Source organism: Aphelocoma coerulescens, unplaced genomic scaffold, assembly GCF_041296385.1.
Source record: "Aphelocoma coerulescens isolate FSJ_1873_10779 unplaced genomic scaffold, UR_Acoe_1.0 HiC_scaffold_118, whole genome shotgun sequence".
In the NCBI taxonomy this organism is placed as follows: Eukaryota; Metazoa; Chordata; class Aves; order Passeriformes; family Corvidae; genus Aphelocoma; species Aphelocoma coerulescens.
In genome coordinates, this window is record NW_027183476.1 from 508,050 (window position 1) to 532,205 (window position 24,156).

Below are 24,156 nucleotides of genomic sequence, written 5' to 3' on the forward strand. Positions count from 1 at the left end.
TGACCCCAAAACCCCCATGAGAGGAGAAGGAGCTACACCAACACCTCCCCAAACCCCCTCATGACAAATTTGGGGTCCCCCCTGGACCCCATCACCCACCTTGACCCCATCACCCACCCCAGGAAGGTGAGGAGCTGGTGCAGGCCAAGCCGGAGCTGAGCGGGGCCGTGCGGCGGCAGCTGGAGGAGCTGCGGCGATGTTGGCTCGAGCTGGAGACCACGAGCCAGGCCCGGAGCCGGCGCTTGGCCGAAGCCGCGGCCGCCGAGCGCCTGGCGCGGAGCTACGCCGACATGGAGGCGCGGCTGGGCCGGCTCGAGGAGCAGCTGGAGACCGTGGGCAGCGGCTCCGCCGACCTGCGCAGCGTCAGCCGCCAGCTCAAGAGGCTGCAGGTGGGACTGGGGAGGACACCGGGGACACCAGGTCTTGAGGGGGACATCAGGTCTTGGGGGGACACCAGGTCTTGGGGGGACACCAGGTCTTGGGGGGACGTTGGGTGCTGGGGGGAGAGAAGTTATGGGGAACACCAAGTCTTGGATGGTCATCGGGTGTTGGAGGGACATTGGGTGTTGGAGGGACACCAGGATGTGAGGGGACACCAGGTCTTGGGGGGACACCAGGTCTTGGGGGGACGTTGGGTTGTAGTGGGACACCAGGATGTGAGGGGACACCAGGATGTGAGGGGACACCAGGTCTTGAGGGGACACCCGGTCTTGGAGGGACGTTGGGTATTGGAGGGATGTTGGGTGTTGGGGGTAGGTTCCAAGTCTTGGATGGTCGTGTTGGGTGCCGGGGGTTGGGGGGACATTGGGTGTTGGAGGGACACCAGGTCTTGGGGGGACACCAGGTCTTGGGGGGACATTGGGTGGTAGTGGGACACCAGGATGTGAGGGGACACCAGGATGTGGAGGGGACACCAGGTCTTGGGGGGACACCAGGTCTTGGGGGGACCTTGGGTGCTGGGGGGGGAGAAGTTATGGAGAACACCAAGTCTTGGATGGTCATCGGGTGTTGGGGGGACATTGGGTGGTAGTGGGACACCAGGATGTGAGGGGACACCAGGTCTTGAGGGGACACCAGGTCTTGGGGGGACCTTGGGTGTTGGAGGGAGAGAAGTTATGGGGAACACCAAGTCTTGGATGGTCATCGGGTGTTGGGGGGACATTGGGTGTTGGAGGGACACCAGGTCTTGGGGGGACATTGGGTGGTAGTGGGACACCAGGATGTGAGGGGACACCAGGTCTTGGGGGGACGTTGGGTGCTGGGGGAGAGAAGTTATGGAGAACAACAAGTCTTGGATGGTCATCGGGTTTTGGGGGGACATTGGGTGGTAGTGGGACACCAGGATGTGAGGGGACACCAGGTCTTGAGGGGACACCAGGTCTTGGGGGGACCTTGGGTGCTGGGGGAGAGAAGTTATGGAGAACACCAAGTCTTGGAGGGACACCAGGTCTTGGGGGGACACTGGGTGGTAGTGGGACACCAGGATGTGGAAGGGACACCAGGATGTGGAGGGGACACCAGGTCTTGAGGGGACACCAGGTCTTGGGGGGACCTTGGGTGTTGGAGGGAGAGAAGTTATGGGGAACACCAAGTCTTGGATGGTCATTGGGTGTTGGGGGGACATTGGGTGTTGGAGGGACACCAGGTCTTGGGGGGACATTGGGTGGTAGTGGGACACCAGGATGTGAGGGGACACCAGGTCTTGAGGGGACACCAGGATGTAGAGGAGACACCAGGATGTGGAGGGGACACTAGGTCTTGAGGGGACACCAGGTCTTGGGGGACACCAGGTCTTGGGGGGACACTGGGTGGTAGTGGGACACCAGGATGTGAGGGGACACCAGGTCTTGAGGGGACACCCGGTCTTGGAGGGACGTTGGGTGTTGGAGGGATGTTGGGTGTTGGGGGTAGGTTCCAAGTCTTGGATGGTCATCGGGTGCTGGGGGGACATTGGGTGCTGGGGGGACATCAGGTCTTGGGGGGACGTTGGGTGGTAGTGAGACACCAGGATGTGAGGGGACACCAGGTCTTGGGGGGACACCAGGTCTTGGGGGGACCTTGGGTGTTGGGGGGAGAGAAGTTATGGAGAACACCAAGTCTTGGAGGGACACCAGGTCTTGGATGGACACTGGGTGGTAGTGGGACACCAGGATGTGAGGGGACACCAGGTTTGGAGGGGACACCAGATCTTGGGGGGACGTTGGGTGTTGGAGGGATGTTGGGTGTTGGGGGCAGGTTCCAAGTCTTGCATGGTCATCGGGTGCTGGGGGGACATTGGGTGCTGGAGGGACACCAGGTCTTGGGGGGACACCAGGTCTTGGGGGGACGTTGGGTGGTAGTGGGACACCAGGATGTGAGGGGACACCAGGTCTTGGGGGGACACCAGATCTTGGGGGGACGTTGGGTGTTGGAGGGATGTTGGGTGTTGGGTGTTGGGTTCCAAGTCTTGCATGGTCATCGGGTGCTGGTGGGACATTGGGTGCTGGGGGGAGAGAAGTTATGGAGAACACCAAGTCTTGCATGGTCATCGGGTGTTGGAGGGACATCAGAATATGGGGGAACTCCAGGCTGGGGGGGACACCAAATTATGGGGGGACACCAGGTTATGGGGGGACACCAGGTGCTGGCTGGACTTTGGGTGGTGTTGGGACGTGAGGTTATGGGGGGACACAAGAATTTGGGGGACACCAGCTTATGGTGGACACCAAATTATGGGGGGACACCAGGTTATGGGGTGACACCACAGTTTGGGGGACACCAGCTTATGGTGGACACCAAATTATGGGGGGACATCAGGTTATGGGGTAACACCACAGTTTGGGGGACACCAAATTATGGTGGGAACCAAATTATGGGGGGACACCAGGTTATGGGGTGACACCACAGTTTGGGGGACACCGAATTATGGTGGGCACCAAATTATGGGAGGACACCAGGTTATGGGGTGACACCACAATTTGGGGGACACCAGCTTATGGTGGACACCAAATTATGGGGGGACACCAGGTTATGGGGTGACACCACAGTTTGGGGGACACCGAATTATGGTGGACACCAAATTATGGGGGGACATCAGGTTATGGGGTGACACCACAGTTTGGGGGACACCAAATTATGGTGGACACCAAATTTTGTGGAGACACCAGATTATGGGAGGGACACCAGCTTATGGTGGACACCAAATTATGGGCACACCACGTTTTATGGGGAACGCTCCACGTTGTGGTGCTGGAGGTCCCACCCTGGCCATCGTGGCCACCTTCCCGACCCCCCCGCGTGTCCCCAGACGATGGAGTCGCAGGTGGAGGAGTGGTACAAGGAGGTGGGCGAGCTGCAGGCGCAGGCGGCGGCGCTGCCGGCGCAGGCGGCCGGGCGGGACGTGGTGGGCGAGCGGCAGAGCGCGGTGGGGACGCGCATCGTGCGCCTCATCGAGCCCCTCAAGGAGCGCCGGAGGATCTTGCTGGCCTCCAAGGAGGTCCATCAGGTCAGCCATGAGCTGGAGGATGAGGTGGTGAGTACCGGGGTGAGGTAAGGTGGGGTGGGGTGGAAATGGGCTTGGGGTGGAGATGGATGGAGATGATGGAGATGGAGATGATGGAGATGGAGATGGGGTGGAGATGGAGATGGAGATGGGGATGGGGATGGGGATGGAGATGGAGATGGAGATGGAGATGGGGATGGGGATGGGGATGGAGATGGAGATGGAGATGGAGATGGAGATGGAGATGGAGATGGAGATGGAGATGGAGATGGAGATGGAGATGGAGATGGAGATGGAGATGGAGATGGGTGGAGATGGAGGGGGTGGAGATGGAGATGGAGATGGGGATGGGGATGGAGATGGGTGGAGATGGAGATGGAGATGGAGATGGAGATGGAGATGGAGATGGAGATGGAGATGGAGATGGAGATGGGTGGAGATGGAGATGGGGATGGGGATGGGGATGGGGATGGGGATGGAGATGGAGATGGGGTGGAGTGGAGATGGAGATGGAGATGGGGATGGAGATGGAGATGGAGATGGAGATGGGGTGGGGTGGAAATGGAGATGGAGATGGAGATGGGGATGGGGTGGAGATGGAGATGGAGATGGGGATGGAGATGGGGATGGAAATGGGATGGGGTGGAGATGAGATGGGATCGGGTTTGAGATGGGGATAGGGATGAAGATGAGGCAGGGATGGAGATGAAGATGGGATGAGTTGGAGATGGATGTGATGGGGATGGAGATGAAGGTGGGATGGGATGGGATGAAGCTGGAGATGGATGGGATGGAGATGGAGATGGGGTGGAGACGGAAATGGGGATGGGTTGGTCCTAAACTCCACCCAATTGGTCCTAAACTCCACCCAATTGGTCCTAAACTCCCCCTGGCTGGTCCTTAACTCCGCCTAAACCCCAGCCAGTCAGTCTTAAACTCCCGGTCAGTCCTAAACACCCCCTGATTACTCCTAGACCCCACCCAATTGGTCCTAAACCCCACCTGATTGGTCCTAAACTTCCCCAATTGGTCCTAAACTCTCCCTGGTTGGTCCTAAACTCCACCTGGTCTAGTCTGACCACCTGGTCAGTCCTAAATTCCCCCAGGTCAGAACTGGGATGGAGACGGGATGGAGATGGACCTGGGGATGGGATGGAGATGAACACAGCAACGGGGATGGGGTGGGATGGGGGACACAGATGACGCCGAGGTCCACCCCCGTCCCCAGATGTGGGTCCAGGACCGCCTGCCCTTGGCCACGCTGAAGGACCACGGCACCAACCTCCAGACCGTCCAACAGTTCATCAAGAAGAACCAGGTCAGCGCCCGCACCGCGGGAGAGGCCGGGGGACGCCCCACCCTGACCCCCCCACCCACCCACCCACCTCCACCCCACCCCACCCCTGCAGAACCTGCGCCGGGAGATCCAGGTGCACCGGCCCCGCGTGGACGAGGTGCTGGAACGCGCCGCCGCCGTCGCCTCCATCAAGAGCCCCGAGGCCGAGGGCGTCCGGTGCCTCCTGGAGCGGTTGGGGACGATGTGGGCGGAGCTGCAGGAGCAGACGGAGCGCCGGCAGCAGGCCCTGGATGCCACCTACCAGCTGGAGCAGTACTACTTCGACGTGGCCGAGGTGGAGTCGTGGCTGGGCGAGCAGGAGCTGCTCCTGATGAACGAGGAGAAGGGGAAGGTGCCCGTGGGGTTGGGTTGGTTGGGTTGGGTTGGTTGGGTGAATTGGGGGGTTGGGTTGGGTGAGGTTGGGTTGGGGCCGTTGGGATGGTTTGATCAGGTGGGTTGGGTTGGTTGAGTTGGTGGGGTTGGGTTGGTTGGGTGGGGTTGGTTGAGTGGTTGTGTTGGTTGGATAGGGTGGGTTGGTTGGGTGGGTTGGGTGGGCTGGGTTGGGTTGGGTTGGGTTGGTTGGTTGGGTTGGCTTGGGTTGGTTGAGTGGTTGTGTTGGGTTGGTAGTTTGAGTTGTTGGGTTGGTTGGGTTCGGTGGGTTGGGTGGTTGGGTTGGTTGGGTTGGTTGAGTGGGGTTGGTTGAGTGGTTGTGTTGGTTGGATAGGGTGGGTTGGTTGGGTGGGTTGGGTGGGCTGGGTTGGGTTGGGGTGGGTTGGTTGGGTTGGTTGAGTGGGGTTGGTTGTTTGAGTTGTTGGGTTGGTTGGTTGGGCTGGTTGGGTTGGGTTGGGTTGGGTTGGTTGGGTTATTGAATGGGGTTGGTTGGGTTGGTTGGGTTGGTCAGGTTGCGTTGGGTTGGCTTGACTTCATTGAGTTCCTCGGGTTGGTTGGGTGGTTGGGTTGGGTTGGGTTGGGTTGGGTCGGTTGGGTTGGGTTGGTTGGGTTGGGTTGGTTGGGTTATTGAGTGGGGTTGGTTGGGTGGTTGGGTTGGTCAGGTTGGGTTGGGTTGGGTTGACTTCATTGAGTTCCTTGGGTTGGTTGGGTGGTTGGGTTGGGTTGGTTGGGTTGGTTGGGTTGTTGTGTTGGTCAGGTTGGTTGGGTTGGCTTGACTTCATCGAGTTCCTCGGGTTGGTTGGGTGGTTGGGTTGGGTTGGGTTGGGTTGGGTCGGTTGGGTTGGGTTGGTTGGGTTGGGTTGGTTGGGTTATTGAGTGGGGTTGGTTGGGTGGTTGGGTTGGTCAGGTTGGGTTGGGTTGGGTTGACTTCATTGAGTTCCTTGGGTTGGTTGGGTGGGTTGGGTTGGTTGGGTTGGTTGGGTTGTTGTGTTGGTCAGGTTGGTTGGGTTGGCTTGACTTCATTGAGTTCCTTGGGTTGGTTGGGTGGTTGGGTTGGTTGGGTTGGGTCGGTTGGGTTGGGTTGGGTCAGTTGGGTTGGGTCGGTTGGGTTATTGAATGGGGTTGGTTGGGTTGGTCAGGTTGCGTTGGGTTGGGTTGACTTCATTGAGTTCCTTGGGTTGGTTGGGTGGTTGGGTTGGGTTGGTTGGCTTGGTTGTGTTGGTCAGGTTGGGTTGGGTTGGCTTGACTTCATTGAGTTCCTCGGGTTGGTTGGGTTGGGTTGGGTTGGGTTGGGTTGGTTGGGTGGTTGGGTTGGTTAGGTTGGTTGGGTTGGCTTGACTTCATTGAGTTCCTCGGGTTGGTTGGTTGGTTGGGTTGGTTGGGTGGTTGGGTTGGGTTGGTTGGGTTGGGTTGGTTGGGTGGTTGGGTTGGTCAAGTTGCGTTGGGTTGGGTTGACTTCATTGAGTTCCTTGGGTTGGTTGGGTGGTTGGGTTGGGTTGGTTGGGTTGGTTGGGTTGGTCAGGTTGGTTGGGTGGTTGTGTTGGTTAGGTTGGTTGGGTTGGGTTGACTTCATTGAGTTCCTCGGGTTGGTTGGGTGGTTGGGTTGGGTTGGTTGGGTGGTTGTGTTGGGTTGGTTGGGTGGTTGGGTTGGTCAGGTTGATTGGGTGGTTGGGTTGGTCAGGTTGGTTGGGTTGCCTTGACTTCATTGAGTTCCTCGGCTTGGTTGGGTGGGCTCTAACCTAAGACCCCCCCAGGACGAGCAGAGCACCCTCCAACTCCTCAAGAAGCACCTCCTCACCGAGCAAACCATCGAGAACTACGAGGAGACCATCGCCCAACTCTCCCGCCAGTGCCGCGCCCTCCTGGAGCTTGGCCACCCCCAGAGGTGCGCCCACCCCCTCGCCCCACCTCCCCGCTCGCCCCCGGCTTCCCCGGGCGCCGCCGCGGTGCCGCCGGGGCTGACGGGCGCCGTGTCCCTTGCCCAGCGAACAGGTCAGCAGGCGGCAGTCGCAGGTTGACCGGCTGTACGTGTCTCTGAAGGACCTGGTGGAGGAGCGCAAGGTCAAGCTGGAGCAGCAGTACTGGCTCTACCAGCTCAACCGCGAGGTGGACGAGCTGGAGCACTGGATCGCCGAGAAGGAGGTGGTGGCCGGCTCGCCCGAGCTGGGGCAGGACTTCGAGCACGTCACGGTGAGGACGGAGGGGTGGACGCGGCCAGGAGTGCGGTGGGGGGAGGGGGGGAGGTGGGGTTTGTGGTTGTGGTTGAGGGGGATGGAATGGTTGGTGAGGGTCGGGGTGGAGGTTCTGAGTCGTGGTGGGGGTCTTGGTGCCATGGTGGGGGGTTCTGGGGACTTCTCGTGGTCCATGTTGGGTGTCCTGGCATTGTTCTGGTGGTCCTGGGCACCATCCTTGCTCCATGTTGGGTGTCCTGGCATCATCCTGGTGGTCCTGGGCACCATCCCTGTCCCGTGTTGGATGTCCTGGCACCATCCTGGTGGTCCTGGGCACCATCCTTGCTCCATGTTGGGTGTCCTGGCATCATCCTGGTGGTCCTGGGCACCATCCTTGCTCCATGTTGGGTGTCCCGGCACCATCCTGGTGGTCCTGGGCACCATCCCTGCTCCATGTTGGGTGTCCTGGCACCATTCTGGTGGTCCTGGGCACCATCCCTTCTCCATGTTGGGTGTCCTGGCACCATCCTGGTGGTCCTGGGCACCATCCTTGCTCCATGCTGGGTGTCCTGGTACCGTTCTGGTGGTCCTGGGCACCATCCCTGCTCCATGTTGGGTGTCCTGGCATTGTTCTGGTGGTCCTGGGCACCATCCCTGCTCCATGTTGGGTGTCCTGGCATCATCCTGGTGGTCCTGGGCACCATCCCTGTCCCGTGTTAGATGTCCTGGCACCATCCTGGTGGTCCTGGGCACCATCCCTGCTCCATGTTGGGTGTCCTGGCACCATCCTGGTGGTCCTGGGCACCATCCCTTCTCCATGTTGGGTGTCCTGGCACCATCCTGGTGGTCCTGGGCACCATCCCTGCTCCATGTTGGGTGTCCTGGCACCATCCTGGTGGTCCTGGGCACCATCCCTGCTCCATGCTGGGTGTCCTGGTACCGTTCTGGTGGTCCTGGGCACCATCCCTGCTCCATGTTGGGTGTCCTGGTACCGTTCTGGTGGTCCTGGGCACCATCCTTGCTCCATGTTGGGTGTCCCGGCACCGTTCTGGTGGTCCTGGGCACCATCCCTGCTCCATGTTGGGCATCCTGGCACCATCCTGGTGGTCCTGGGCACCATCCCTTCTCCATATTGGGTGTCCTGGCACCATCCTGATGGTCCTGGGCACCATCCTGGTCATCTTGGGCACCATCCCAGTCCCACACCAGGGCTCCTGGACATCCCCTGGCTGGAGGTCCTGCCACCATCCTGGTGGTCCTGGTGGCCCTGGTGGTCCTGGGCACCATCCTGGTCATCCTGGGCACCATCCCAGCCCCACACCAGGGGTCCTGGCCATCATCTCTGTCCCCTGGCTGGAGGTCCTGCCACCATCCTGGTGGTCCTGGGCACCATCCCAGCCCCACACCAGGGGTCGTGGACTTCCCCTCTGTCCCCTGGCTGGAGGTCCTACCACCATCCCTGCCCCACCCCGGAGGTCCCAACCCCTGCCCACCCCTGACCCCTGCCCCACACCCCCCTGGCCCACCTCAGCTGCTGCAGGAGAAGTTCCTGGAGTTCGCCAGCGAGACGGGCAGCGTGGGGCAGGAGCGCATTGCCGCCGTCAACCAGATGGTGGACGAGCTCATCGACTACGGCCACACCGACGCCGCCACCATCGCCGAGTGGAAGGACGGCGTCAACGAGGCTTGGGCCGACCTCCTGGAGCTGATGGAGACCCGCGCCCAGATGTTGGCGGCGTCCCACGAGCTGCACAAGTTCTTCAACGACTGCAAGGAGGTTTTGGGGCAGATCGAGGAGAAACGGCAGCGCCTGCCCGAGCTGGCGGCGCGGGAGGGCAGGACCTCGGCCGGCGCCTTGCAGAGGGCGTTGGGCGCCTTCGAGCACGACGTGGAGGTGCTGGTGACCCAGGTGAGGCAGCTGCAGGAGGGCGCGGCCCAGCTGCGGACGCTCTACGCCGGGGACAACGCCGAGGCCATCGCCGGGCGCGAGCAGGAGGTGCTGCGGGCGTGGAAGGAGCTGCTGGCGGCGTGCGAGGAGTGCCGGCTGCACGTGGCCAGCGTGGCCGACAAGATCCGCTTCGTGGGCACCGTCAGGGACCTGCTGGCCTGGATGGACGGGGTGCTCCACCAGATGGGTGCCGGGGAGAAGCCCAGGTAGGGGAGGTGACCAAGGACCAAGTTCTGGTCCATGCCAAGGTCCCATGTCCTGGTCTGTCTGAGGATCTGTGTCCTGGTCCACCCGTGGAGCCAAGGACCAAGTCCTGGTCCATCCTAAGGTCCCATGTCCTGGTCCATGCCAAGGTCCCATGTCCTGGTCCATCCTAAGGTCCCATGTCCTGGTCCATGCCAAGGTCCCATGTCCTGGTCCGTCTGAGGACCTGTGTCCTGGTCCATCCATGGAGCCAAAGACCATGTCCTGGTCCATGCCAAGGTCCCATGTCCTGGTCCATCTGAGGACCTGTGTCCTGGTCCATCCATGGAGCCAAGGACCATGTCCTGGTCCATCCCAAGGTCCCATGTCCTGGTCCATGCCAAGGTCCCATGTCCTGGTCCATCCTAAGGTCCCATGTCCTGGTCCATGCCAAGGTCCCATGTCCTGGTCCGTCTGAGGTTCTGTGTCCTGGTCCACCCGTGGAGCCAAGGACCGTGTCCTGGTCCATCCCAAGGTCCCATGTCCTGGTCCATCCCAAGGTCCCGTGTCCTGGTCCGTCTGAGGATCTGTGTCCTGGTCCACCCGTGGAGCCAAGGACCATGTCCTGGTCCATCCTAAGGTCCCATGTCCTGGTCCATCCTAAGGTCCCATGTCCTGGTCCATCCCAAGATCCCATGTCCTGGCCCATCTGAGGACCTGTGTCCTGGTCCATCCATGGAGCCAAGGACCATGTCCTGGTCCATCCTAAGGTCCCATGTCCTGGTCCATCTGAGGACCTGTGTCCTGGTCCATCCGTGGAGCCAAGGACCATGTCCTGGTCCATCCCAAGGTCCCATGTCCTGGTCCATGCCAAGGTCCCATGTCCTGGTCCATCCTAAGGTCCCATGTCCTGGTCCATGCCAAGGTCCCATGTCCTGGTCCGTCTGAGGACCTGTGTCCTGGTCCATCCATGGAGCCAAAGACCATGTCCTGGTCCATCCCAAGGTCCCATGTCCTGGTCCGTCTGAGGTTCTGTGTCCTGGTCCACCCGTGGAGCCAAGGACCGTGTCCTGGTCCATCCCAAGGTCCCATGTCCTGGTCCATCCCAAGGTCCCGTGTCCTGGTCCGTCTGAGGATCTGTGTCCTGGTCCACCCGTGGAGCCAAGGACCATGTCCTGGTCCATCCTAAGGTCCCATGTCCTGGCCCATCCTAAGGTCCCATGTCCTGGTCCATCCCAAGATCCCATGTCCTGGCCCATCTGAGGACCTGTGTCCTGGTCCATCCATGGAGCCAAGGACCATGTCCTGGCCTCTTGTGGTGCCACCATCCCATGTCCTGGTCCATCCTAAGGTCCCATGTCCTGGTCCATCTGAGGATCTGTGTCCTGGTCCATCCATGGAGCCAAGGACCATGTCCTGGCCTCTTGTGGTGCCACCATCCCATGTCCTGGTCCATCTAAGCATCTGTGTCCTGGTCCACCCGTGGAGCCAAGGACCATGTCCTGGTCCATCCTAAGGTCCCATGTCCTGGTCCATGCCAAGGTCCCATGTCCTGGTCTGTCTGAGGACCTGTGTCCTGGTCCACCCGTGGAGCCAAGGACCGTGTCCTGGTCCATCCTAAGGTCCCACGTCCTGGTCCATCCTAAGGTCCCACGTCCTGGTCCATCCCAAAGCCCCAGATCCTCGTCTATCCCAAAGATCCACGTCCTGGTCCATCCCAAAGATCCATGTCCTGGTCCACCATGACACCAAAGATCCATGCCCTGGTCCACCATGACAGCAAGGATCCATATCCTGGTCCATCCCAAAGATCCATGTCCTGGTCCACCATGACACCAAAGATCCATGTCCTGGTCCACCATGACACCAAGGATCCATGTCCTGCCCCATCAAGAGGACCCCACATCCTTTCCAATCCCAAGGTCCCCTCCCAGCTGCCAAGGACCCCCCCCCCCTCCATCCCCACTCCATATTTGAGCTTTGGGACCACCCCTGTCCCTCCCCTACCCCAGGGACGTGTCCTCAGTGGAGCTGCTGATGAACGACCACCAGGCCCTCAAGACCGAGATGGAGGCCCGGGCCAAGAACGTGGCCACCTGCCTGGAGCTGGGCAAGACCCTCATCCTCAGCAAGAGCCCAGCGGCCGACGAGGTGCCCGGGGAGGGTGGGTGATGTGGGGATGGGGAGTGGTGGAAATTTTGGGGTGTCCTGAGCCATCTGCCCCCTCCCCGTAGATCAAATCCCACATGGAGAAGCTGCTGGCGAAGAAGAAGGAGATGACGGAGAAGTGGGACAAGCACTGGGAGTGGCTGCAGCAGAGTGAGTGCCACCCCGAGAGGACACCATGGGGTCATGGGGTGTTGGGGTGGACATCGGATGTCGGGGTGACATTGGGTGTTGGTGGGAACACCAGGTTTGGAGGGGGGGGATGTTGAGTCTTGGAGGGACACCAGGTCTTGGGGTGGGGACACTGGGTAGTGAGGGACACCAGATTCTGGGGGGTCACCAGATTCTGGGGGACCATCAGATTCTGGGGGGTCACCAGATGATGGGGATCACCAGATTTTGGAAGTCGCCAGATTATGGAGGAACCCCCAGGTCTTGGGGAGACATTGAGTAGTTGGAGAACATCAAATTATGGAGGACACCAAATTAGGGGGGGGGGCACCAAATTGTGGGGAGCCACCAGATTATGGGGGCCACCAAATGATGAGGGTGACCAGGTTATGGGGAACACCAAGAGACACCAGGTCTTGGGCTGGGGAGATTGGGTAGTGCGGGGACACCAAATTATGGGGGACACCAGACCACGGAGGCCACCAAATTACGGGGAACCACCAGATTATGGGTGTCACCAGATTGTGGGGGACACCAGACTATGGGTGACACCAAGTTATGGGGGGCACCAAAGGACACCAGATCTTGGGGTGGCGACATTGGGTAGTGGGGGACACCAGATTATGGGGTGACACCATCCTATGAAGGACACCAGCCTATGGAGGCCACCAAATGATGGGAAACACCAGTCTATGGGTGCCACCAGATTATGGGGGGACACCAGACTATGGAAGACACCAGACTATGGGTGACACCAGACTCTGAGGTGACCCCAGCCCCCGCGGTGACCCCGTGTGGGTGACGGGCGGCCCCGGCTGTGCCGGCAGTGCGCGAGGTGCACCAGTTTGCGCAGGAGGCCGTGGTGGCCGACGCGTGGCTGACGGCCCAGGAGCCGCTGCTGAAGAGCCAGGAGCTGGGCAGCAGCGTGGACGAGGTGGAGCAGCTGATCCGGCGGCACGAGGCCTTCCGGAAGGCGGCGGCCGCCTGGGAGGAGAGGTTCAGCTCCTTGAGGCGCCTCACCACGGTAGGGCCGCCGCGGGATGGGGACACCCCCCGGGGCTGGGCCCTGCTCGGGGTCGGGGCAGCCGTGGGCTCAGCAGGACCATCTCCTCATCCCACCTTGATCTTCATCCTGTTCTGGTCTTCATCGCTGTTGCCATGGCTGGCTTCGTCCTTATCTTCATCCTCATCTTCATCTTCATCTTCATCTTCATCTTCATCTTCATCTTCATCTTCATCTTCATCTCTGTCTCCATCTCTGTCTTTATCTTCGTCTTTGTCTCCATCCCCATCTCCATCTTCATCCCCATCACCATCTCCGTCTCCGTCTCCATCTCCATCTCCGTCTCCATCTTTGTCTCCATCTCCATCTCCATCTCCATCTCCATCTCCATCTCCATCTCCATCTCCATCTCCATCTCCGTCTCTGTCTCCGTCTCCATCTGTCTCCATCCCCATCTCCATCTCCATCTCCATCTTCATCTTCACCCCCATCTCCATCTCCATCCCATCTCCATCTCCATCTCCATCTCCATCTCCGTCTCCGTCTCCATCTCCATCTCCATCTCCATCTCCATCTCCATCCCCATCCCCGTCTCCATCTCCATCTCCATCTCCATCCCCATCCCCATCCCCATCTCCATCTCCATCTCCGTCTCCATCCCCATCCCCATCTCCATCTCCATCTCCATCTCCATCTCATCTCCATCTCCATCTCCATCTCCATCTCCATCTCCATCTCCATCCCCATCCCCGTCTCCATCTCCATCTCCATCTCCATCCCCATCCCCATCTCCATCTTCATCTTCACCCCCATCTTCATCTTTGTCTCCATCCCTGTCCCATCCCTTCTCCATCCCTGTCCCCATCCCTGTCCCCATCTCATCTCCATCAACGTCTCCATCATCTCCATCGTCTCCATCCAACCTCCATCATCACCACCTCCATCTCCATCTCCCATCTCCCATCTCCCATCTCCATCCCATCCCACCCCACCCCACCCCAACCCATCTCCATCCCATCCCATCCCATCCCACCCATTCCCACCCCATTCCCGCCCCGCAGATCGAGAAGCTCAAGGCCGAGCAGAACAAGCAGCCGCCGACGCCGCTCCTGACCCGGAAATTTCTGGGGGAACCCCCGGGAGGTCCCGACCCGCGCCGGCCGGAGCCGCGCGTCGCCTACGTCCGGCACGAGCTGCGGCCGGAGCGCCTCCAGCCCAAGCTCGACCGCGTCCAGGCACCTCTGGCCGACGGGGCGCCCACAGAGCCACCTCCTGCCACCGCTGCCGCCGCCGCGGCCACCCCCGCCGAGTCCCCGGCGCCCGTCAAGGCCGAGGAGCCCAGCGAGGTCCGGCCGGGGCCGCCGGAGCGGCGTCGGGAGCGCCGGGAGCGCCGGCTGGAGCGGCAGGAGTCCAGCGAGCCGGAGCCGCCGCGGCACGACGGGAAGGGCGGCGGGTGAGCGAGGGGACGCCGCGGGGACGCCGCGGGGACGTTGGGGGGTCACCGGTGAGGGGGACGGGGCTGACGTGACCCTGCCGTGGTCCCCAAATGTCCCCCAGCAGCAAAGCCACGCTGGCCGACATCGTGGAGCAGCTGCAGGAGAAGGAGGCAGGCGGCGCTGTGCCGGCTTCCGTGAGTCCTTGGTGGCCCCTTGGTGGCCACTTGGTGGCCGCTTGGTGGCCCCTTGGATTCCCCATTGTGTCCCCTGGGAATGCCCCTGGAGTCCCCTGAACGGCCCCTCGGTGTCACGTTGGTGTCCCCTCCATGTCCCACTGCTTTTGGGTGTCCCCTTGCTTGACCCTGGACATGCCCTCAGTGTCTCCTCAATGTCCCCTTGGGGTCCTCTGGGTGTGCCCTCAGTGTCCCCTCAGTGGCTCACTGGAGACCCCTCAGTGTCCCCTCAGTGTCCCACTGGAGATCCCTCAGTGTCCCCTCATCGCTGTCTTCATCTTCATCTTCATCTCCATCTCCATCCCCATCCCCATCCCCATCTCCATCCCCATCTCCACCCCCATCCCCATCCCCATCTCCATCTCCATCTCCACCCCCATCCCCATCCCCATCCCCATCCCCATCTCCATCTCCACCACCATCCCCATCTCCATCTCCATCTCCACCACCATCCCCATCCCCATCCCCATCCCCATCTCCATCTCCATCTCCATCCCCATCTCCATCTCCACCCCCATCCCCATCTCCACCCCCATCCCCATCTCCATCCCCATCCCCATCCCCATCCCCATCTCCATCCCCATCTCCATCCCCACCCCCATCTCCATCCCCATCCCCATCTCCATCTCCACCCCCATCCCCATCCCCATCCCCATCCCCATCTCCATCCCCATCTCCATCCCCACCCCCATCTCCATCCCCATCCCCATCTCCATCTCCACCCCCATCCCCATCCCCATCTCCATCACCATCCCCATCTCCATCTCCATCTCCATCTCCATCTCCATCCCCATCTCCATCACCATCCCCATCTCCATCTCCATCCCCATCTCCATCACCATCCCCATCTCCATCTCCATCTCCATCTCCATCTCCATCCCCATCTCCATCTATCTCCATCTCCATCTCCATCTCCATCCCCATCTCCATCTCCACCATCTCCATCCCCACCCCCATCCCCATCCCCATCCCCATCTCCATCTCCATCTCCATCTCCATCTCCATCCCCATCTCCATCCCCATCTCCACCTCCATCCCCACCCCCATCTCCATCTCCATCTCCACCACCATCCCCATCCCCATCTCCACCCCCATGCCCATCTCCACCCCCATCTCCATCTCCATCTCCACCCCCATCCCCATCCCCACCCCCATTTCCATCCCCATCCCCATCTCCATCTCCATCTCCATCCCCACCCCCACCCCCACCCCCACCCCCACCCCCATCTCCATCCCCTCCATGTCCCACCCAGGACCCCCCACCCTGACCCTTCTCCTCTGCTGTCCCACCCAGCCCCGTGACCGCGACTCCCCCGCCCGTCTCCCCGCTGGCCCCGAGGCCCTCCCGGAGCGGACCCCTCGGCCCGACCGTCCCCGCGCCCGCGACCGGCCGAAGCCGCGGCGCCGCCCGCGCCCCAAGGACTCGGCGCAGGGTCCGGGGGAGCCGCGGCGCTCGCGGTCGGCCCCGGCGCAGGGCAGCGCCCCCCCGCCCCCGCCGCCCCCCGCCCACACGGTGACGCACGAGGGGTTCCTGCTGCGCAAGCACGAGCTCGACGGCGCCGGCAAGAAGGCGTCCAACAGGTCGGGGGATGATGGGGGACGGGGGGGACAATGAGGTGACAAAGGGTCACCTTCCTGGCCAGGGAAGGGTGGGGGGACATCGATGGAGGGGGTTCACCAAGGGTTGGGGGTTCATCAATGGAGGGGTTCACCAAGGGTTGGGGTTCACCAAGGGTTGGGGGTTCACCAAGAGTTGGGGTTCACCAAGGGTTGGAGTTCACCATGGGTTGAGGTTCCATCAATGAAGGGGTTCACCAAGGGTTGGGGTTCACCAAGGGTTGAGGATTCACCAAGGGTTGAGGGTTCACCAAGGGTTGGGGGTTCACCAAGAGTTGGGGTTCACCAAGGGTTGGGGGGTTCACCAAGGGTTGGGGGTTCACCAACGGTTGGGGGTTCACCAAGGGTTGGAGTTCACCATGGGTTGAGGTTCCATCAATGAAGGAGGTTCACCAAGGGTTGGGGGTTCACCAAGGGTTGGGGGTTCACCAAGAGTTGGGGTTCACCAAGGGTTGAGGGTTCACCAAGGGTTGGGGGTTCACCAAGGGTTGGGGGTTCACCAAGAGTTGGGGTTCATCAATGGAGGGGTTCACCAAGGGTTGGGGGTTCACCAAGAGTTGGGGTTCACCAAGGGTTGGGGTTCACCAAGGGTTGGGGGTTCACCAAGGGTTGGGGGTTCACCAAGAATTGGGGTTCACCAAGGGTTGGAGTTCACCATGGGTTGAGGTTCCATCAATGAAGGGGTTCACCAAGGGTTGGGGGTTCACCAAGGGTTGGGGTTCACCAAGGGTTGGGGTTCCATCAATGAAGGGGTTCACGAAGGGTTGGGGTTCACCAAGAATTGAGACGTCCATCCATGGAGGTCATCCACCAAAATTTGGGGCTTCACCAAGAGTTGGGGTTCACCAAGAGTTCAGGTTCACCAAGGGTTGGGCTTCACCAAAGGTTGAGGGTTCACTAAGGGTTGGGGTTCACCAAGGGTTGGGGTTCACCAACAGTTGGGGTTCACCAAGGGTTGAGACGTCCATCCATGGAGGACATCCACCAAAATTTGGGGGTTCACCAAGAGTTGAGGGTTCACCAAGAGTTCGGTTTCACCAAGAGTTGAGGTGTCCATTCATGAAGAACCTCCCCCCAAATTTGGGGTTCACCAAGAGTTGAGGTTCACCAAGAGTTGGGCTTCACCAAGAGTCGTGATTCCATCCATGAAGAACCTCCCCCCCCAAATTTGGGGGTTCACCAAGGGTTGGGGGTTCACCAAGGGTTGGGGGCTCATCAATGGAGGGGTTCACCAAGAGTTGGGGTTCACCAAGAGTTGGGGTTCACCAAGGGTTGGGGTTCACCAAGAGTTGAGGCTTCACCAAGAGTCGCGATTCCATCCATGAAGAACCTCCCCCCAAATCTGGGGGTTCACCAAGGGTTGGGGGGTCACCAAGATTTGGGGTTCACCAAGAGTTGAGGCTTCCATCCATGGAGAACCTACCCCCAAATCTGGGGGTTCACCAAGGGTTGGGGTTCACCAAGAGTTGAGGTGTCCATCCATGGAGGTCATCCACCAAAATTTGGGGGTTCACCAAGAGTTGAGGTGTCCATCCATGAAGAACCTCCACCAAAATTTGGGGGTTCACCAAGAGTTGGGTGTTCACCAAGGGTTGGGGTTCACCAAGAATTGGGGTTCACCAAGGGTTGGGGGTTCACCAAAGGTTGAGGTTCCATCAATGATGGGGTTCACCAAGAGTTGGGGTTCACCAAGAGTTGGGGCTTCACCAAGGGTTGGGGTTCACCAAGGGTTGGGGCTTCACCAAGGGTTGGGGTTCACCAACGGTTGGGGTTCCATCAATGGAGGGGTTCACCAAGAGTTGGGGTTCACCAAGGGTTGGGGTTCCATCAATGGAGGGGTTCACCAAGGGTTGGGGTTCACCAACGGTTGGGGTTCACCAAGAGTTGCAATTCCATCCATGGAGGACATCCACCAAAATTTGGGGGGGTCACCAAGATTTGGGGTTCACCAAGGGTTTGAGGCTTCCATCCATGAAGAACCTCCCCCCAAATCTGGGGGTTCACCAAGGGTTGGGGTTCACCAAGAGTCGTGATTCCATCCATGAAGAACCTCCCCCCCCAAATTTGGGGGTTCACCAAGGGTTGGGGGTTCACCAAGAGTTGGGGTTCACCAAGAGTTGAGGCTTCACCAAGAGTCGTGATTCCATCCATGAAGAGCCTCCCCCCCCAAATTTGGGGGTTCACCAAGAGTTGGGGCTCACCAAGAGTTGGGGTTCACCAAGAGTTGAGGCTTCACCAAGAGTCGCGATTCCATCCATGAAGAACCTCCCCCCAAATCTGAGGGTTCATCAAGAGTTGGGGGTTCACCAAGGGTTGGGGTTCACCAAGAGTTGGGGTTCACCAAGAGTTGAGGTGTCCATCCATGGAGGTCATCCACCAAAATTTGGGGGTTCACCAAGAGTTGAGGTGTCCATCCATGAAGAACCTCCACCAAAATTTGGGGGTTCACCAAGAGTTGGGTGTTCACCAAGGGTTGGGGTTCACCAAGAATTGAGGTTCACCAAGGGTTGGGGGTTCACCAAAGGTTGAGGTTCCATCAATGATGGGGTTCACCAAGGGTTGGGGTTCACCAAGAGTTGGGGTTCACCAAGAGTTGGGGCTTCACCAAGGGTTGGGGTTCACCAAGGGTTGGGGCTTCACCAAGGGTTGGGGTTCACCAAGCATTGGGGGTTCCATCAATGGAGGGGTTCACGAAGGGTTGGGGTTCACCAAGGGTTGGGGTTCCATCAATGGAGGGGTTCACCAAGGGTTGGGGTTCACCAAGGGTTGGGGGTTCACCAAGAGTTGCGATTCCATCCATGGAGGACATCCACCAAAATTTGGGGGGGTCACCAAGATTTGGGGTTCACCAAGGGTTTGAGGCTTCCATCCATGAAGAACCTCCCCCCAAATCTGGGGGTTCACCAAGGGTTGGGGGCTCATCAATGGAGGGGTTCACCAAGAGTTGGGGTTCACCAAGGGTTGGGTGTTCACCAAGAGTTGGGGTTCTATCAATGAAGGGGTTCACCAAGGGTTGGGGTTCACCAAGAGTTGGGGTTCACCAAGATTTGGGGTTCACCAAGAGTTGGGGTTCACCAAGAGTTGGGGGTTCACCAAGGGTTGGGGTCCATCAATGGAGGGGTTCACCAAGAGTTGGGGTTCACCAAGAGTTGAGGCTTCACCAAGAGTCGCGATTCCATCCATGAAGAACCTCCCCCCAAATCTGGGGGTTCACCAAGGGTTGGGGTTCACCAAGAGTTGAGGTGTCCATCCATGGAGGTCATCCACCAAAATTTGGGGGTTCATCAAGAGTTGAGGTGTCCATCCATGAAGAACCTCCACCAAAATTTGGGGTTCACCAAGAATTGGGGTTCACCAAGAATTGGGGTTCACCAAGGGTTGGGGGTTCACCAAGGGTTGGGGTTCACCAAGATTTGGGGTTCACCAAGGGTTTGAGGCTTCCATCCATGAAGAACCTCCCCCCAAATCTGGGGGTTCACCAAGGGTTGGGGGCTCATCAATGGAGGGGTTCACCAAGAGTTGGGGTTCACCAAGAGTTGGGGTTCACCAAGGGTTGGGGGTTCACCAAGATTTGGGGTTCACCAAGGGTTGGGGGTTCACCAAGGGTTGGGGTTCACCAAAGGATGGGATTCACCAAGATTTGGGGTTCACCATGGGTTGGGGTTCCATCAATGAAGGGGTTCACCAAGGGTTGGGGGTTCAACGCAGGTTGGGATTCACCAAGGGTTGGGGTCCGTCAATGGAGGGGTTCACCAAGAGTTGGGGTTCACCAAGGGTTGGGGTTCACCAAAGGTTGGGGTTCTATCAATGAAGGGGTTCACCAAGGTTGGGGTTCACCAAGAGTTGGGGTTCACCAAGAGTTGGGGTTCACCAAGAGTTGGGGGTTCACCAAGGGTTGGGGGTCCATCAATGAAGGGGTTCACCAACGGTTGAGGTTCACCAAGAGTTGGGCTTCACCAAGAGTTGAGGCTTCACCAAGAGTCGCGATTCCATCCATGAAGAACCTTCCTCCCCCCCCCCAAATTTGGGGGTTCCCCAATTTTGGATCTCCCCCTCCCACCCCCTCCCCCTCCCCCCGGTGGCCACCCCGCGCAGGTCCTGGGTGAACCTCTACTGCGTGCTGGCCAAGGGCGACCTGGGCTTCTACAAGGACGCCAAAGGGCCGGCGGCCGGGGCCACCCACGGCGGGGAGCCCCTGCTGAGCCTGCACCGCGCCGCCGGCGAGGTGGCCAACGACTACAAGAAGAAGAAGAACGTCTTCAAGCTCAAGTGAGTTCGGGCCCACGCCGCTTTCGGGGTGGCCAAGGCCGTTTTTGGGGTGGCCAAGGCTGCTTTTGGGGTGGCCAACGCCGCTTTCGGGGTGGCCAAGGCCGCCAGCGAGGTGGCCAATGCCGTTTTTGGGGTGGCCCAGGACGTTTTTGGGGTGGCTGAGGCCGCTTTTGGGGTCTCATGTTGATTTTGGGGTGTTTGAGGGCACTTTTGGGGTGGCCAACGCCGCTTTTGGGGTGGCCAAGGCTGCTTTTGGGGTCTCATGTTGATTTTGGGGTGTTTGAGGGCAGTTTTGGGGTGGCCAACGCTGCTTTGGGGTGGCCCAGGACATTTTTGGGGTGGCCCAGGAGGTTTTTGGGGTGGCCAAGGCCATTTTTGGGGTGGCCAAGGCTGCCAGCGAGGTGGCCAAAACCGTTTTTGGGGTGGCCAACGCCGTTTTTGGGGTGGCCAAGGCCGCCAGCGAGGTGGCCAACGCCGTTTTTGGGGTGGCCCAGGACGTTTTTGGGGTGGCCAAGGCTGCTTTTGGGGTGGCTGAGGCCACTTTTGGGGTCTCGTGTTGATTTTGGGGTGTTTGAGGGCACTTTTGGGGTGGCCAACGCCGCTTTTGGGGTGGCCAAGGCCATTTTTGGGGTGGCCGATGCCGTTTTTGGGGTGGCCCAGGCCGTTTTTGGGGTGGCCAAAGCCGCTTTTGGGGTGGCCAAGGCCACCAGCGAGGTGGCCCAGGCTGCTTTTGGGGTGGCCAACGCCGTTTTTGGGGTGGCCAAGGCCGCCAGCGAGGTGGCCCAGGCTGCTTTTGGGGTGGCCAACGCCGTTTTTGGGGTGGCCAACGCCGCTTTTGGGGTGGCCAAAGCTGTTTTTGGGGTGGCCAAGGCCATTTTTGGGGTGGCCAAGGCTGCCAGCGAGGTGGCCAACGCCGTTTTTGGGGTGGCCGATGCCGTTTTTGGGGTGGCCTAGGACATTTTTGGGGTGGCCCAGGCCGTTTTTGGGGTGGCCAAGGCCGTTCTTGGGGTGGCCAACGCCGCTTTTGGGGTGGCCCAGGACACTTTTGGGGGTGCCCAAGGCTGTTTTGGGGTGGCCAAGGCCGTTTTTGGGGTCTCATGTTGATTTTGGGGTGTTTGAGGGCCAGTTTTGGGGTGGCCAACGCCGCTTTTGGGGTGGCCGATGCCGCTTTTGGGGTGGCCAAGGCTGCCAGTGAGGTGGCCAACGCTGTTTTTGGGGTGGCCAAGGCCGTTTTTGGGGTGGCCAAGGCCGCCAGCGCGGTGGCCAACGCCGCTTATGGGGTGGCCGATGCCGTTTTTGGGGTGGCCCAGGCCGTTTTTGGGGTGGCCAACGCCGCTTTTGGGGTGGCCGAGGCTGCTTTTGGGGTGGCCGATGCTGTTTTTGGGGTGGCCCAGGACATTTTTGGGGTGGCCAAGGCCGTTTTTGGGGTGGCCAAGGCCGTTTTTGGGGTGGCCAACGCCGCTTTTGGGGTGGCCAAGGCTGCTTTTGGGGTGGCCGAGGCTGTTTTTGGGTTGGCCAACATTGCTTTTGGGGTGGCCAACACTGTTTTTGGGGTGGCCTTCGCCGTTTTTGGGGTGGCCGAGGCCACCAGCGAGGTGGCCAACGCCGCTTTTGGGGTGGCCGAGGCCACTTTTGGGGTCTCATGTTGATTTTGGGGTGTTTGAGGGCACTTTTGGGGTGGCCAACGCCGCTTTTGGGGTGGACCAGGACATTTTTGGGGTGGCCCAGGACATTTTTGGGGTGGCCAAGGCTGTTTTGGGGTGGCCAACACCGTTTTTGGGGTGGCTGAGGCCACTTTTGGGGTGGCCCAGGACGTTTTTGGGGTGGCCAACGCCGCTTTTGGGGTGGCCCAGGACGTTTTTGGGGTGGCCAACGCCGCTTTTGGGGTGGCCGAGGCTGTTTTTGGGTTGGCCAACGTTGCTTTTGGGGTGGCCAACACTGTTTTTGGGGTGGCCTTCGCCGTTTTTGGGGTGGCCGAGGCCACCAGCGAGGTGGCCAAGGCCGTTTTTGGGGTGGCCCAGGACGTTTTTGGGGTGGCCCAGGCCACTTTTGGGGTGGCCGATGCCGCTTTTGGGGTGGCCGAGGCTGTTTTGGGGTGGCCGATGCCGTTTGTGGGGTGGCAAAGGCCTCCAGCGAGGTGGCCAACGCCGCTTTTGGGGTGGCCCAGGCCGTTTTTGGGGTGGCCAAGGCCGTTTTTGGGGTGGCCCAGGCCGTTTTTGGGGTGGCCAACGCCGCTTTTGGGGGGGCCAAGGCTGCTTTTGGGGTGGCCCAGGACATTTTTGGGGTGGCCCAGGACGTTTTTGGGGTGGCCAACGCCGCTTTTGGGGTGGACCAGGACATTTTTGGGGTGGCCAAGGCTGTTTTGGGGTGGCCAACACCGTTTTTGGGGTGGCCGATGCCGCTTTTGGGGTGGCCAAGGCTGTTTTGGGGTGGCCGAGGCTGTTTTGGGGTGGCCCAGGCCACTTTTGGGGTGGCCAAAGCCGCTTTTGGGGTGGCCAAGGCTGCTTTTGGGGTGGCCGACGCTGTTTTTGGGTTGGCCAACGTCGCTTTTGGGGTGGCCAAGGCCGTTTTTGGGGTGGCCAACGCCCTTTCTGGGGTGGCCGATGCCGCTTTTGGGGTGGCCGAGGCTGTTTTGGGTTGGCCCAGGACGTTTTTGGGGTAGCCAAGGCCACTTTTGGGGTGGCCAAGGCTGTTTTGGGGTGGCCAACGCCATTTTTGGGGTGGCCGAGGCCGTTTTTGGGGTGGCCGATGCCGTTTTTGGGGTGGCGGAGGCCGTTTTTTGGGTGGCCCAGGCCGCTTTTGGGGTGGCCGAGGCCGCCAGCGAGGTGGCCAACGCCACTTTTGGGGTGGCCCAGGCCGTTTTTGGGGTGGTCGAGGCCGCTTTTGGGGTCTCGTGTTGATTTTGGGGTGTCTGAGGACACTTTTGGGCTCTCTGGTGCCACTTTTGGGCTCTCTGGTGCCATTTTTGGGCTATCTGGTGCCATTTTTGGGGTGTCTGACACCATTTTTGGGGTCTCATGTTGATTTTGGGGTCTCTGACGCCATTTTTGGGCTATCTGGTGCCACTTTTGGGCTATCTGGTGCCATTTTTGGGGTGTCTGGTGCCATTTTTGGGGTCTCCTGTTGATTTTGGGGTCTCTGATGCCACTTTTGGGGTCTCTGATGCCACTTTTGGGGTCTCCTGTTGGTTTTGGTGTCTCAGGTGCCATTTTTGGGCTATCTGGTGCCACTTTTGGGCTGTCTGGTGCCATTTTTGGGGTCTCTGACTCCATTTTTGGGGTCTCCTGTTGATTTTGGGGTGTCTGGTGCCACTTTTGGGCTATCTGGTGCCACTTTTGGGCTGTCTGGTGCCACTTTTGGGGTCTCCTGTGGATTTTGGGGTCTCTGGTGCCATTTTTGGGCTATGTGGTGCCACTTTTGGGGTCTCCTGTTGGTTTTGGGGTGTCTGAGGACACTTTTGGGCTCTCTGGTGCCATTTTTGGGGTGTCTGGTGCCACTTTTCGGGTCTCTGACGCCATTTTTGGGCTATCTGGCGCCACTTTTGGGCTGTCTGGTGCCACTTTTGGGGTCTCCTGTGGATTTTGGGGTCTCTGATGCCATTTTTGGGGTGTCTGATGCCATTTTTGGGGTCTCCTGTTGATTTTGGAGTGTCTGGTGCCATTTTTGGGGCATCTGAAGCCACTTTTGGAGTCTCGTGTTGATTTTGGGGTGTCTGATGCCATTTTTGGGCTATCTGGTGCCATTTATGGGGT

General features: G+C 59.9%; 1 protein-coding gene across 1 annotated transcript in view; it reads left to right on the forward strand.

Annotated features, from left to right (window-relative positions):
• The window catches only part of SPTBN4 (spectrin beta, non-erythrocytic 4), a 55,367-nt gene that overhangs the window by 26,074 nt on the left and 5,137 nt on the right, over positions 1-24,156 (forward strand). Inside the window, 14 exon segments of the mRNA XM_068998464.1 lie at positions 123-389; positions 3,287-3,511; positions 4,710-4,799; positions 4,891-5,169; positions 6,962-7,092; positions 7,193-7,397; positions 8,910-9,532; positions 11,522-11,660; positions 11,744-11,828; positions 12,674-12,870; positions 13,911-14,302; positions 14,407-14,479; positions 15,813-16,099; positions 20,231-20,404. Coding sequence (XP_068854565.1) covers positions 123-389; positions 3,287-3,511; positions 4,710-4,799; positions 4,891-5,169; positions 6,962-7,092; positions 7,193-7,397; positions 8,910-9,532; positions 11,522-11,660; positions 11,744-11,828; positions 12,674-12,870; positions 13,911-14,302; positions 14,407-14,479; positions 15,813-16,099; positions 20,231-20,404 — 3,167 coding nt within the window.